The sequence below is a fragment of the Bolinopsis microptera genome, chromosome 5 (genome assembly GCF_026151205.1).
Source record: "Bolinopsis microptera isolate Bmic1 chromosome 5, MBARI_Bmic_1.0, whole genome shotgun sequence".
Lineage (NCBI taxonomy): Eukaryota > Metazoa > Ctenophora > Tentaculata > Lobata > Bolinopsidae > Bolinopsis > Bolinopsis microptera.
The window spans coordinates 15127700-15143093 of NC_087076.1; the positions used below are offsets into that span (position 1 = coordinate 15127700).

General features: G+C 37.3%; 3 protein-coding genes and 1 long non-coding RNA gene across 4 annotated transcripts; all 4 read left to right on the forward strand.

The window, feature by feature from the left end:
* Positions 1–8137: 8137 nt before the first annotated feature.
* On the forward strand, positions 8138–9388 carry LOC134816127 (uncharacterized). The gene is made up of 2 exons (XR_010160356.1): positions 8138–8216; positions 8343–9388. It is a non-coding gene; the product is annotated as an uncharacterized LOC134816127 (long non-coding RNA).
* A 23-nt stretch (positions 9389–9411) lies between these two features.
* On the forward strand, positions 9412–11795 carry LOC134816102 (uncharacterized). The gene is made up of 3 exons (XM_063824849.1): positions 9412–9609; positions 9734–9835; positions 9980–11795. Exons 1-3 carry the CDS (start codon positions 9492–9494, stop codon positions 11308–11310), a joined length of 1551 nt encoding a protein of 516 aa, XP_063680919.1. The 5' UTR covers positions 9412–9491; the 3' UTR covers positions 11311–11795.
* Positions 11796–12430: 635 nt separating this feature from the next.
* LOC134815477 (uncharacterized) lies at positions 12431–13093 on the forward strand. The gene has a single exon (XM_063824012.1). The coding sequence runs from the start codon at positions 12431–12433 to the stop codon at positions 13091–13093; it is 663 nt and encodes a 220-aa protein (XP_063680082.1).
* A 338-nt stretch (positions 13094–13431) lies between these two features.
* LOC134816101 (GATOR1 complex protein NPRL3-like) lies at positions 13432–15373 on the forward strand. Its single transcript, XM_063824848.1, has one exon. The coding sequence runs from the start codon at positions 13450–13452 to the stop codon at positions 15085–15087; it is 1638 nt and encodes a 545-aa protein (XP_063680918.1). The 5' UTR covers positions 13432–13449; the 3' UTR covers positions 15088–15373.
* Positions 15374–15394: the final 21 nt, after the last annotated feature.

A 15394-nucleotide genomic window follows, 5' to 3' on the forward strand; every position in this document is an offset into this window, starting at 1 on the left:
ACCTGTGAACTACATACAAAATTTCGTTAAAAAATCGTATCTCGGTGGTATGCCACAGGATTTAATGGATAATCGTCTTGACTTAACAACAATGACTGGTTATCGCTGTGTACGCTCTATTTCTGATTACACCCCTTTTGAGTTTTTTTCACAGGATCATGATGTCATATTTCAGTTTGAGTCACCAACCTCAAACGATAGATGTGACAGGATGGGAAGCTGTGGCTTCATACTGCATATATCATCACTGAAAGATGATCCAGGAGAAAATTCATTTAATATTCAACTTATCGTCAATCCAGAGTTGTATCCGTATGACTTGCACTTCCATGGAGAATTTGTTTCTGCTGCGAATATGCACTTTTCTCTCAATATTGATGAGGATGGCGGTTATCCGGTTACCTGGAGCAAAAAACCTTCTCGAGAAAGTACCAACAATTATTTTATATGGGATGCAGTTCGGTTTTACAGCAAAAGTCCAGGCCGTCACCCTGTAAACGATAATCATACATGGTTTTATCACAAAGGGGATGAAGTTAAAATAAGACCAGTTGTATATTACAGGATGAACTAAAGTTAAGTTTGATTTACCGATAAAGCTTTTGAAATTGTGAGGAACCTAGTACTGTAAAACCTCGATTAACTGTATCCTAATTTACCTTACCTCTTCCTTTTCCCCAAAATTTTAATAACCCTACATTATCGATAGCCTTATCATGTGATACTTTACAAAATGGTCACTGATATCAAGTGAGCTTGTTGCGCTCGTTACTTCTATTGACCCACCTACCTAATACGTGAGTGCTTGTCTGACAAACACTATGACGAGAGAAACTGTGTAATCCCACTGACACTCAAAAATCGAAACCCCATTTGCCGTAATATTTTTTCCCAATCTGTACGTTAAATCGGGGTTTTGCTGATAATTTGTTAACTTCCATAGTACACCTAATTTCAGAATGTAAAAATATCGTTCATAGGATATGTATAATTGTCCGATATGTTAACAAAACTTTTGACAGAAAAGGTGTATGAAAAGTATTGTTCGTATCCTTATTGGTAACCTATTCCGTTAACGTACTTGAAGTTAAAATAATTTTAATTTTAATTAATTAATAGTTGTAAGAATTTGTTTAACTCTAAAACATGAAAAGATACTAAATTTGTCTGTTAATTGTTTACAACAAGAATTTCGCCGCGGTTACACCACGCACGATTAATTTTCCCTGCTTAAACCGTTAATATTTGCAACGAAAAGTTAATTTCATCGATTAATAAAAATTAGATATTGGATTATTTTGTTGTTAAAAAGTTGCAATATTTTCATCGTAATTTGTCATTGCGCGCGTGCAGGATTTCGTGTAATCGAATATTTAGTACGCCGCGCACAAATTTTGGGCTAATTTGATTTGAACGGCATCGTTTGACAATTGAAATTCGCGTTGGATAATGCAATTAACTAACACATGCCGAGCGTCGCGCGCAGCATAACAGACGCTTCCTATACTCATAATTATAGGGGAGTGGTTTATATTGCGAAGGAGCAGACTTTTGTCATCATCGCAGGTCCATCGGGATAGCTCATATATCCAAACCCGATTACTTATTCCTTACGATCTTTTTGCCTTCGGCAAGAGCAAGGAAAAAAATTTATAATTGTTTTTAACTCTTGATTCAATAAAAACTATCTAAGACTAAACTTTCGCAATTGTCTATTGAATTTGTCATATTTGTTCATTACGATACTTAGCTAATCTATCAATCCCAGGAAGTCGAATACAAAACCATGGCTCCAAAAGTTCAAGTTCCAATGGATTTTGGGGTGAAGTACCTCGGATCTCCGTCCCACACTAACCTCAAGTTTCGTCTTCAAGACGGTGAAGAGATTCCTGCCAACTCTGTTATTATATCCTACAACAGTCCCGTCATAAACTCACTCACCACTGATCTACTCCAAACTTCAATTGATGTTGATGACTTTGGTAAAGAGGTTGTGCAGGATTTTGTGACATCTTGTTATTCGGGGGAACTTCAGAACATTTCAAAGGGCACTTTACGGGAAATGAACAAGATGTCCAACGTATTTGAGGTATCCTGGATAGCTGATAGGTGTGTTACATTCTTCAAAACACTTGTTGATGAACTTGATACTGAAGATTATGAAAACCAACTGTATGTTTTCGAGGAGGCTATGTATATGCTCTTGGCTATTAAAAAGAAAAATTTTGTGGAGATGGTCGTTGAGAAGTTTTCGAGTGAAATAGCAAAATGTGATCGGTTTTTTGTCCCCCAATATTTGAGTGACTTCTCTTCTCGAAGTCTAAAGCAACTAAGTTTTATCATCGAGATCGTTCAAAAACAGAAACACGTCTTAATGGAAGTTCTGGTCGACAATTTGAAGCGAAACTCCAATATCGATGAAAATAGCAGATTCTTGCTAAAAAATTTGAGCTTTTCTGTTTGCAACAAGACACATAATTCATTGTACCAGCGATTTGTAGACAGTATTGCTGCCATCGATTCGCCATCGAAGGAGGACTGGCATTTGATGGTAGAGTTGTTTCGACGATCTGAGCAGATAATATCAACGACCAAATTTCAAGATTTTGATGAAGTTCCTAATCTCTTTCTTGGATTTAAACCAATTAAAGATCACGACAACTTTACGGAGTTACTTGACTTTTTATTTGATTCTCCACTTGTAACAAATAGTTACATTTTCTTTGATGCCGTATATTGTTGGTTATTCGAACATCGCAGAGAAGTTAAAACTCCTAACGAATCATATGATATAGATTATTTTACTGAGATATTTGCTGAGGGAATTGCAAAAAGAGGTTGGTCTCCGCTACCTGTGAACTATATTGCCAGTTCAAAGAAAAGATCTTGTCTCGGTGGTCTGCGAAAGGATTTAATGGATAATCATCCTGACTTAACGACAATGACTGGTTATCGCCATGTACGCTCAATTTCTGATTACACTCCTTGTGAGTTTTTTTCGCGGGATCATGATATCAAATTCTTATTTGAGACCCATACTTCAAAGTATAGCTGCGACAGGATTGGAAGCTGTGGCTTCATACTGCGTGTATCATCTATGAGAGGGAGACTGGAGGATGATTTATGCAAAAATTCGTTCGAAATTAAGCTTCTTGTCAATCCTGAGTTGTATCCATATGACTTGCATTTCCACAGTGAGTTCGTTTCTGCTGTGAATATGCATTTTACTATCAATATTGATGAAAATGGCGGTTATCCGGTTACTTGGTGTGACAAACCTTGTCGAGACGGTACTGGCAATTACTTTTGTTGGGGTGTTCATCGTTTTTGGAAAAAGGGTGCAGGCAGTTCACCAATAGACGATCCTCATAAATCGTTTGCTCTCAAAGGAGATGAAGTCAGCATAAGACCGGTTGTGTACTACAGGATAGACCAAAGGTAACTTCCATCTTCCAATGAACGATTTGGCATTTTAAGCATCTACTGATCTACATTCCCCATCTACATTCCTCGTTTATTTTAGAGAACTTCTATTTTTGAATGTAAGCAGATCAGACAGACTCCATTTAATCGGTGTTGGATATGCTACCAAAACTTTGTATGGACTTTATTTAAGTATTTAGATACGTATAAAAAATGGTCCAAAAAGTGATAACGTGATCTACAGTAATACCCCGATTTACCGCAGAGTTTGGGAGAAAGGAAATGGCCGTGGTAAATCGGGGTTTGCGGTAAATTGGGGTGCGGTAAATCGGGGGGGGGGGGGGGGGTTAAATCGGGGTGCGGTAAATTGGGGTTTTATTGTTTTTGAACGACCTCTTAAACGAGTGGGTTTCTAAATTCACTTTCCAATATCACTATGATCGGTTAATTTTGCACAGTTGGCTCATATAAAAGTCGATTTACAAAATTTGTTTGCACTATCTATGAGAGCAGTGAATGTGGTCCAAGATAGTATTCAGGGTTTGTCTGTAGAGAAATTAACGATGAGAGAGGACTTAGAAAGGTTTCATTTCAGATCTTAATGGCTGTAATAATAAAAATGTCACTTTATTAAGAAATAAAACACTTTCTTCACAAGTTTAAATTATTATATCATACCGTTTCGCACAGTTAAGAAAATTAACATTTCATTGACGTTTTGTGATGTGAATTTTGGTCTCATATGTAGTTTGCATACTTTTTTCTGATAAAATATTCCTGAGATGATGGTTAAACTATCTTTAAAAGTAATAAACAATATTTAATAATGTACACGTTCAATGTTCATTGGTTTATGAGTTATTTTGAACTGTGTCGACGAATATTGTGTGCAATCTGCATCCATTTTCTCATTAAAACAGTCATAAAATAAAAAATGAAGTACATTTAGATTTAGATATCACAATTTTTGGATGCATTCGTGATTCTCTTACTACAATAATGTAATATTTAGCTAATCTATCGAACCCAGGGAGTCGAAATCGGAACCATGGCTCCAAAAGTTCAAGTTCCAATGGATTTTGGGGTGAAGTACCTCGGATCTCCCTCCCACAGTAACCTAAAGTTTCGTCTTCAAGACGGTGAAGAGATTCCTGCTAACTCTGTAATTATATCCTACAACAGTCCTGTTATAGACTCTCTCACCACGGACCTACTCCAAACTTCAATTGATGTTGATGACTTTGGGAAAGAGGTTGTGCAGGATTTTGTGACTTCTTGTTATTCGGGGGAACTTAAGAATATTTCAAAGGACACTTTACGGGAAATGAACAAGATGTCCAACGTGTTTGAGGTAGTCTGGATAGCTGTTAGATGTGTTACATTCTTCAAGACACTTGTTGATGAACTTGATACTGAAGATTATGAAGACCAACTGTACGTTTTCGAGGAGGCTATGTACATGCTCTTGACTTTGAAAAAGAAAAGTTTCATAGACATGGTTGTTAAGAAGTTTTCGACTGAGATAGAAAGATGTGATCGGTTTTTCGTCCACCAATATCTGAGTGACTTCTCTACTCGAAGTGAAAAAAATCTAAGTGTTATAATTGAGATAGTCCAAAGACGTAAAAACATATTGATGGACGTTCTTATCGACAATTCCGAGCGAAACCCATCGAATATCGATGCCAATAGCAGATTCTTGCTGAAAAATATGAGCTTTTCTACCTGCAATAATACACACAAATCTATGTACCAGAAATTGGTTGGATGTTTATCTGCCATTGAATCACCATCAAAGGAGGACTACATGCTAATGGTTGAATTATTTCGAAGATCTGATGTAACATTATCAACTCTTCAATATGAGAATGAAGCCTCAAGGCTTCGCAATCTTTTTCTTGGACACCGATCGATTATAGATAGTAAAAGCTTTCAGGAGCTTTTAAACTTCTTACTAAGTTCTCCTTTGGTTACAAATAGCCACATTTTCCTTGACGGTGTTTATTCTTGGTTGCTCGAATTTCAGAATAAAGATTACTCCCCTCACGAGACATTTCAGATTGAATCATTCACTGAACAGTTGAGGGTAGGAATGTTGAGTCGAGGGTGGCATCCCCTTTCTTCAGTCTGCTTAAATAATTATAGGGATAACCAGGGCACATTAATGCTAATGGAGAGTTTGAAGAATGACACAACTGGTTTAACCGATGATACTGTTTATGAACGTTTATGCTCAGTGTCTGATTATAGCCCCAGTGAGTTTTTTGTGAAAGATCATGATATAATATTCAACGTCAAAGCACAATCCTCAAACTTTTGCTGCGAAAGAATTGGAAATTGTGGATTCATATTACGTTTGACTTCATTAGAGGTAACGTCAGAAGATGAAAATAACTCTCTTTCAAATGTCCAAAATGACCAAAGCGAGAATCTTTTCAACATTAAACTTATTATTAATCCCGAATTGTATCCGAGTGACTTACACTTCCATGGTGAGCTCGTTTCTGCTGCAAACATGCATTTTGCTATCAATGTTAATGAAACGTACGATTATCCGGTTACCTGGTACAACAAGCCCTGTCAAGACCGTACCAAGAGTTATCTTCATTGGGGAATTCATCAGTTCTGGAAGCAAGGATCATGTATTCAGCCTAAAACAGGGCAATCTCACAAATGGGGATTTTACCTCGGGGAAGAGGCAAGAATAAGACCAGTTGTTTACTACAAGATGGACCACAATTGCCCTCTGTAATTTCAGTAAAGAATGACTTTTTTAATGTATTCTCCATATATATTATTATGAAGTGTGAACCTCTTTCCTATGTTTAAAATCATTTATTTTTCATTCACCAAATTTTTTGTCTTACATAACAGTAAGAATGTAAAGATCACCTTTTTTCCTTTTTAAAATACTTTCGTTTTGAAATATGAATGTATCTGAAACTTTAATTGCTCAATGAAAGCCAAAAGCAATTCGAAAATTTGAACCCGGAGTAGGTTAACTTAAAATTAATTTAAGGTTTCATTGACATTTGATTCAAGCTAGGCGTTTCTTAGCAATTTAAAAATAATTCATTATGTTTTATGCTTTTTCTTTTCTGTAACTGAATCACCAAGAAGTTAAAGTTCTAAGCCAGTTCCACATTTCTGAGAAATGGAAATGATTACGATTGGTTTTAAACTTGACGAAGCAGCAGTGACTAGTGAAGTAAATGCGTCACTAAAATGTTCTCCCGAAATGAACTGCTAGTGGTCAAGTTTAATACCCATATTATTACTCGCTCACTATTCCTGCATTTTCAATAGTTGTAATCGGTTTATCTTCCTATTCTTACGTGGTATAAATAGATTAATTCGTGTGTTCAAACAATGAAATTTTCGTGCCATTTGATTGATAATTAACAATGAGTATCGAGTTATCTTTGTTCTAATCCTATGCTAGGTATTTAGTATTGGCAGAAGTTAGTTAGCCAGTTAATCACTTTATTTAAATTTACGACCATTAAGGTAGACCATGACAATATGACATCAACTGACGATGAAAATATACAAAAGCTCAAAGAAAGATGGGAGCAGAAAACTAGAAAAAGTGAGTCCACCAGAGCAATCATTGAATTGGTCAGTTCAATCTCTTTTGTCCTATGAAAAAGGTCCACGAACACGATCAATTAAAGTTTTAGTTTTACTCGGAAACAATATTCAACGGGCTGGGTTACTTTCTTTACTTCAAGTACATATATTATGTTTTACCGAAGTATCTATTGATATATTAAGAGAAATATTACAGGCGGATTCGATCTTCTGTTTGACGGAACAGGGTACATGACCATCGGTTACTACAAAACGGAGTCCAACACTGTGGCTGAAAGTGTCCGAAATATGACAGCTCGACTTGCTGAGATTTCTGAGATGAAGCCAGACTCTCACGTGCTAGATTTAGGGTGTGGCCGAGGTACTCCTGTGTTAGACGCTGCTGTCAGGGTCGGATGCTCGGTAGTTGGGGTAGATCTTACAGAGGGCAACATTGATATGGCCAATGAGTCTCTGAAACTATACAAGAGTGAGAAGAAGTCTGATTTAATAGCTGAGTTCTATGCTGCTTCATACTTTAATCTCCCGGAACCTGTTCTGAATCAAATATTTACTCATGTGATGATGCAGACCTCTTTGTTTTATAGTCACAATAGGATTGACGAACTTTTTGGGACAGTTGCCAAACTATTACGCCCTGGGGGATATTTCGTTGCCACTGATTTCTGCAGAATTTCTGAGGTTGACGAGGTTAAGGAATTTATGACATGGAACTCCATGCCTGCTATACTATCTTTAGATGAAATGAAAGCTGCTTTCTTACGAAACGGACTGGAGTATTGTGGCGGGGAAAACTTGGATCGTCATTGTGTGAAGTGCCATGAAACTTTACGAGAAAAAACTATTCAGTTAGGTATCGTTGAATTTGCATCCCCTGATTTCCACAGATCACGCGAAAATTTTGTGAAAAACGGCTTAGTTACATTTCAGATAATTATGGCTAAAAAACCGTAAAGTAGTTTGCTCTAAAAATATAATTTAATGAATATCACTATTAAGTATTAGCTAACAAAACAAGTTTTCTATCATAATTCATAATTGGTCATTTTAATTTCAGATCTTATCAATACCTATTAGGCACTGATAGTTTCTTAATCCTGTTTCAATTCATAATAATTATACTTCACTGTAGATCATGAGCTCGAATAATGAGGAACTTGTCCAAGCTACCAAAAAAAAATGGAATGAGCGATCCAAAGCAAGTAAGTAGGCAGCTTCCTTGAGCCTGTGTAGTGTGTAGTACTAATCGTGTTTTCTTGTTTTTTATCATTATATTTTCCGCTGATAGCTGCGATTTACCTGTAGTTCATATCAATTGGTCCTTTCAGGTGGAATAGACAAGTTATTTGGAGGTACCGGATACATAACTATTGGTTACTACAAAACAGAGACAGATTCTCTTATCCAAAGTGTTCTGAATATGACGGCTCGACTTGCTGAAATTTCTGAGATGAATTCCGATTCCCACGTGCTGGATCTAGGATGTGGCCGTGGTCGACCTGTGTTAGATACTGCTGTTAGAACGGGTTGCTCTGTAGTCGGAGTTGATTTGGCTGAAGGTCATATCGCCATGGCAAACGAGGCTGCCGAGCTCTACAAGAAGGAAAAAAAGCCCGATCTAAAGTATGAATTCTATGCGGCTTCATATTTCGATCTACCTGAAGCTGTGACCAATCAAACGTTTACCCACGTGTTGATGCAGACCTCTATGTTTTATGCTCATCACCGAATTGATGAAATCCTGACAAACATCTCCAAAGTCCTGCGTCCAGGTGGGGTTCTGGTAACTACTGACTTTCTTAGGGTTTCTGATACGGCCGATCTCACCAAATTTAAGGAAATGAATTCCATGCCTGTGATTCTTTCCTTGGATGAAATGAAAGCTGCTTTTGTAAAGAATGGACTAGAATATTGTGGTGGGGAAGATTTGGATAAACATTGTATGAAGTGCAATGCTATGAAGGCTCAGAAGATTGTCGACGAAAACATTGAGGGTCCTACTGTTGCGTTTTTCAATATGAGAGAAGGGTCTGTTCGGGACAAAAAGGTTTCCTTTAAAATAGTTATGGCAAATAAAATTTAATTTTAACTATTTAGAATTCAAATACTCGTATTATATCAATATCAGTGTTAGCTAAAATTTATCTTTGTTGGTTTTATGAACTTATAGTGACCCTTTTTTAATCGTTCAGTGACGCCGAGTTGTTTATTTTAGCGTTACTTTAAAGTTTGATCTTTTTCTGTTTATATTTTGATGGTTTTTAGTATATAGTTTGACTGAATTTTATGTACAATTAACATGTAACGATTCATGGTTTATGCATAATTAGTTGATCATATATTTAAGTTTGACTCAATCAAGACAGCAGCATCATTTTGGTTTTTATTGCGACCACCGAAAACATTATTAAGTTATTACAGTGATGAATTATGAATCAAGATGAGATTTATAAGTCTAATGATAATCACCTTTCAGCATGATTGATTCTATTTTGGATTCGCACGGCAATGAATTAGCTTCTGCAGTTGATCCTAAAGAGACTATCTGCTCCAAAAATAAACATGTCTCGATGGAAGACTTGCAGGAATTTGCCGGTTAGTGGCTACATCATCCTAATTTTAAATTGTTTTGGAGACAAAATTATGTAAAACATGGAAATGTAACCTCACTTTGATGCTTCGATAATCGCTTTGAAAATTACTATACTCACAACTTCAGATCACGGATTGAACGGGTTAAGACAGTTGGTTGAGATATATGATAATCAACTTAGTGATTTTGTACTGGATCTGGTTCCTTACTTAACAAAATTCCACTATGGTTTGTGCCTTTTCCTCAATTCTAAATAATTTTCAATCTGCTTGACTTTGAAGAAATTTTTGGTTCAGCATACTACAGACTAACCACATTTTATGACGGTGTCCGGCATATCTAAATTGTTTATTTTACCCACAAATTTTGCAGAATACGACAGCAGCAAGCACTCTTGCATAACAGATAAACTCAAAGCAAACTGCTCCAACAAAGAGCTCGTCCTGGTGGCATCAGAGCAACTGTCCCTCTCAACCTGCCCCAACACATATCCCCTCCTCCTTCCCCTCTTCGATCTGTCTCAACCTTATAACGCTAGCTGGCTTGGTAGCACCCTCATTACCAGTGTAACTAAAGCTGTGGTTTGTGACCGCTGCTTAGAAAATTCTCTAGATATTTCTTGCTATCAGGCTGTGATCGATTGTCTGTCAGTTTTGGATACTTCACAATGTTCAGAAGAGAGTTTGACTGAATTTCAAAAGTTGGTTATCTTTGTGGTTGACTCGGATAGGACTCTTTTCAGTGGATCATCAATTGCAATGGTTCACCGGATCCTTGGTAAACTAGACCTAGATTTCTCCAGTATCCTGACTAAGTCCACTACTGATAGCTGGGATCCACGATGTGTCATGCTTGTGTCCTACTTCCCGAACTCTGTGCCTTTGGTGTACGATTTCTCCTGGTTGTTCAGCAATGTTCTGCCTTGGTTACTTCTGGTTCTTGAAGATATCGGTAGTTTTGTGGAAGGAGATGATGTTCGACCTGTCCTGAATACCACAATGTTCTTCACGAAACAAAGTTTTAAAATCCATTCGTCTGACCTTGTTAAGTTAAGAAACTTGTTCGATTCGCTTATCTCGATTGCTGTCAATAACACGATAGCTATGAATAGGAGCGATGCTTCAAAATCGATAGCATTGCTTTCAGCTAGATTTTTGCTTCAAGATCGTTTGAAGCTTGTCAAACATTATACGAATCATGAAAACAATAGTGTAGCCGGACTGTTTATAGATATGTTGAAAAAGACGCTGGCAAATGACGGAAATGGGCTGTCCTCCTTCAAGATCTTGAAGCTGATCAGGCCACTGCTAAATATAGAAAACTGTGATGTCCTTGAATGTTCTCACAAGATTTTAGCTATATTATCCTTAATTCAACTGGTTTCAACATTACCTATCCTGAAGGAAAAGTGCAGTAATCTTGATGTACAATTTCACCAGTTTACTAAGACCGTTGAAGATCTAGTGAAAATAAAGCAGATGGAAGTAAATGCTGAGGTCAGCTCTCTGGGCGAAGACACGATATCTTCTTCTGACAAGAAAGTGCCAGCAACTATATCAGTTCAAGGAGAAATGATAACTGAACCCTCTGCTGCTGAGCAACTGCAGTCTCTTCAGCTCGCGAGGTGTCGACTCGATCTTATTCTATTCAATCTTGCTAGGACTGGTGAAGCTCTTGATAATCTTGGTAGATTAAATGACTGACCGGTTATTAAAATTCATGATAAAAGGTCTAAAGATATTCTGTAAGGTTTGAGGTATTTCGAAAGGCTTGAGGTTGCTAACATTAACGGGGAGGGGATTTGCAGCCTTGCTTTTATGTAATATGCTTTAGTTGGAATTTTAATTTCTGGGCTCAGAGGAATAGCAATATTTTTGAGAAATATTTTTATGGTTGTTTTTTAATTCGGGAGTAGGCCCGAATTCTCAATTAAGCAGAGGGAGGGGGTTTCCCCAATGCATACGGTGGCCAAGGATATGAGTTTTGAAATGCAAAAGACACTCCATAGTGCAGTAACTAATCATAACGGGATTCAAATTGAATTTTTGAACTACTAGCGCTGTTTGAGTGTTTGACTAATTTGATTTTTATTTGTACTTTTATGACTTAACTTAATAACTTTATTTATTGTGAATCATGGGTAGACATTTTACAAGATTTATATTGGATTAAACTTGCTAATTTACTGAAGAAAAGAAAAAACTTAAAAACAAATTGCTTTCATCAACTGTCCTAAACATTTACGATTCTTTTGTATCTTAATTTGTTTGAAATTTTATAGGCCCAAGTTTTTGTTTTTTTCTTTTTGAAACTGATTCTTATTACAATAGCAATGATCAGCTAATCATCAAATAATCGAAGTGACGCATCAACGTGTAAGTGGTAAGTAATCTTCTTAAAAGTTCAATCTGCAAAAAAAGATACATTGTGTGATGATCATTGTCATGATTTTATAAGTCACGTACATGCTTTTGTGCGGCCGCTTCTGTTATCAGCGAGAATATCTAAAATCTAATTTGAAATAACTTCATCAGATCATGAGCTTTAGTAGTGAGGAAGATCGTATTGAAAGTATCAAAGATAGATGGAACATTAGCACCAAATCAAGTTAGTTTTCTAGTTTTAAGTTACTTACACGTAGTTTTAAAAATTTAATCTTGCTGAAAATATATACATAATCTTGCAGCTTGTAACAACAAGAGACTTACTCTTTAACCATTTGGTTTTGCAGGTGTATTTGATGAACTATTTGGAGGAACAGGGTATCGTACTGTTGGTTACTATGAAACCGAGTCAGACTCCCTTGCGCAATCTGTTCGCAATATGACTGCTCTGGTTGCTGAAATTTCTGAGATGAAATCAGCTTCCCATGTCTTAGATTTGGGATGTGGCCAGGGCATCCCTGTCATGGATATCGCCGTTCATATTGGTTGTTCTGTTGTTGGAGTTGATTTGGCTGAATGCCATATTGAAAACGCTAATAAATCGGCAGAATTTTACAAGAAAGAAAAGAAGCCCGATCTTGAATCGGAGTTTTATGCGGCTTCATATTTCGATCTGCCTGAAGCTGTGACCAATCAAACGTTTACCCATGTGATGATGCAGACCTCTATGTTTTATGCTCATCACCGAATTGATGAAATCCTGAGCACTATATTTAAACTTCTGCGTCCCGGTGGGGTTCTGGTAACTACTGATGTTCTTAGGACCGGTGAGTCAGCTGATCTTAACAAGTTCATGAAGATGAACTTTATGTCTGCCTTGCTTACATTAGACGAGATGAAAGCTGCTTTGCTACGAAATGGATTAGAATATTACGGTGGAGAGAATTTGGATGACCACTTTATTAAAAGTGCTGCTAAAAAAACCGAGAAAATCGTCACGGAAAACATACCATGTCCATCACTTCCATTCTTCAAGCTTCAAGAGTCGATTGTTAAGAATAAGGAAATGACTTTTCAAATAGTAATGGCTAAAAAAATCTGATGTAGACGGCCAGGTTTCATTTGTACTGTAAATTACAGTATATTTATGCATGGTTTGATATATTATCATGTCTATTTGTGTGGAATAGTGTTTTGTTGAGCAAAAATTTGTGATTCTTATCAGTTTTTATTAATATTTAATCTTTTGTTAATAATAATGAATGTTTTGCTTATGAATATTTTTTTAACCCTTGTAAGATTACTGAACATTTTTACCTGAATTGGATTTATTACTTAGTAACAAAGTATATTTATTCCCATCATGTCCAGCACGAACATTTTTAACCATGCAATACTAACCTATATTTATTACTATCTATCGAATTACTCTATTAATTACAGTAGAAATGACGAATAATGGCACAGAAGCAAATAACAGAGCTAAAGAGTTTGTTGAGTATCATCTTCGTTGTTAACGCTAACGACGGACCCAAAGTCCTCTTCAGATACCCCCACGATGTAGATAACAGAAGTGAAGACCGAACTATCCCCACCGGGGTTTTCTCCAAGAAGGGAGCCTCAGTAGAGGAGCCCGCTGTAGTGGACAGTAAAATGGTTTTAAACGGTCTAAGGGATTCAAGTCTAGAGAGTCTCCTCATACCCAGGACACCTCATTGTTGTCATCGACCGTTCCGTGTTTCTGTTGACAGTTTAGTGTTCTTGGGGTACCCGTTTCAGCCTGATAGCGAGGTTAAGTCTCTGTATAATATCATCTTTGTGGTTGAGAGGGACACGGAACCACATATCATGGAATCTCTGATCAATCTATCGACGAGGATGTCTGTGGCATACGCTTATGAGGAACGTAATAACTCTTACATTTCAGAAAACCTAGATATGATTGGAAGATACTACAGAGAAGCCGATATACCCACCAGAGAGCATATTAATCCTCATGAAATAGATGAGATGGAGATTTCTATCGTGGAGCACTGTCCGTTTAGTGAGATGATAGACGAGGAAGATAGTTTACCGGCTAATCTCAGTGAGGTTTTCGACTCCATCAAACATGATTTATCCGCTAAAGTGCTGATAAACAAAACCATTAACTTCAGTTTTTTCATTCAGCTCCACGAGGCGCAGAACTGTGCAATTAAAACGAGCGTGGCTCCGTTTGAAAGTTTCATTATCTTGGAGGACCATGTGGAAATAAAGAAAAACTTAAATCATGACAGCTGTCCTGGTCTGATAAAACTCCTCGACCTGCCCAGGCCGTATTTCAGAAGTCTACGTGATATAGCGTTCAGTATTGATCTGGACTACCGTGAGGTGTGCAGGGCAGTCCTGGCACTGGTCCGCTGGAGGAAAGCCCTGATCGTGTATCCGGTAGTCAGCACCAATGAGTACATGGTATCCCATGCTGTTCCCATTTGCAAGTACCCCGAGCACGATGAGATATTTAGAGAGGAGTTCCCCGGATTTAACTTTTACGATGAACTGAGCAAGTTTTCTGTGAGGAAGAGTCTAAGCGAGATCTTGGATTGCTTCAAAGACAAGGAGACGATTGAATCTTACAAAATGATTGTGGTTTGGTTACTGAGACGGAAACTTCTGGTGCAGCTGTTTGCCCATGTTTACATCAAGCCTGCCCATGACTCCAGCTCGGAAACAAAACTCATATGTCAGAACCAGATACTACCAGCTGAACTCAGTGAGACTCCAGACAAAACCGATCTGCAAACTCCTGAATCTCCCTTAAAAAATTGCAGCTATCCGAGTCTAACCAGAGGTAGTTACATCAACGACCAGACCAGAACGAATAACTTCAGACAGTATCTTTCACCACATCAGTTCCGCAGGTTGAAAGATATTCAAGATGTCGACAGCACTGTGTTGACGAACTTTGCTAAAGTTTTACCTCATGCCCATGCCGGGAGAACATTCGAGGAAATCTTGTGGAGAACTAATTTACAGCAGCACGATTTACATGACATAATTTATAGAACATTTAGCGAATTCCTGATAACTGTTCGTCATCCGACATCCACGTATTGATTGAACATGTCTTCTGATTTTGTATGCACTTATTATGAATGCTGAATGCTCGGGTAGATAATTTTGTGAGTTTTTTTGTTTGAGGCCTCATCGTCCAGACGTCCACCATCCAACCACCGTTTTTTTTTCTTTGTCCCGAATTTTATAAATCTCAACTAACCATCTTCAAATTACTGGATAACCGTTTTAAGGTCAATCACATATTGCTGGGTGGTTGTGTGTCATTATTTTAATTCTTAGAGTTTGTTAGTGTATTTAATTGTATACAATACTGATTGCGACTGTATTCTGAGTTTTTATTTCCCAC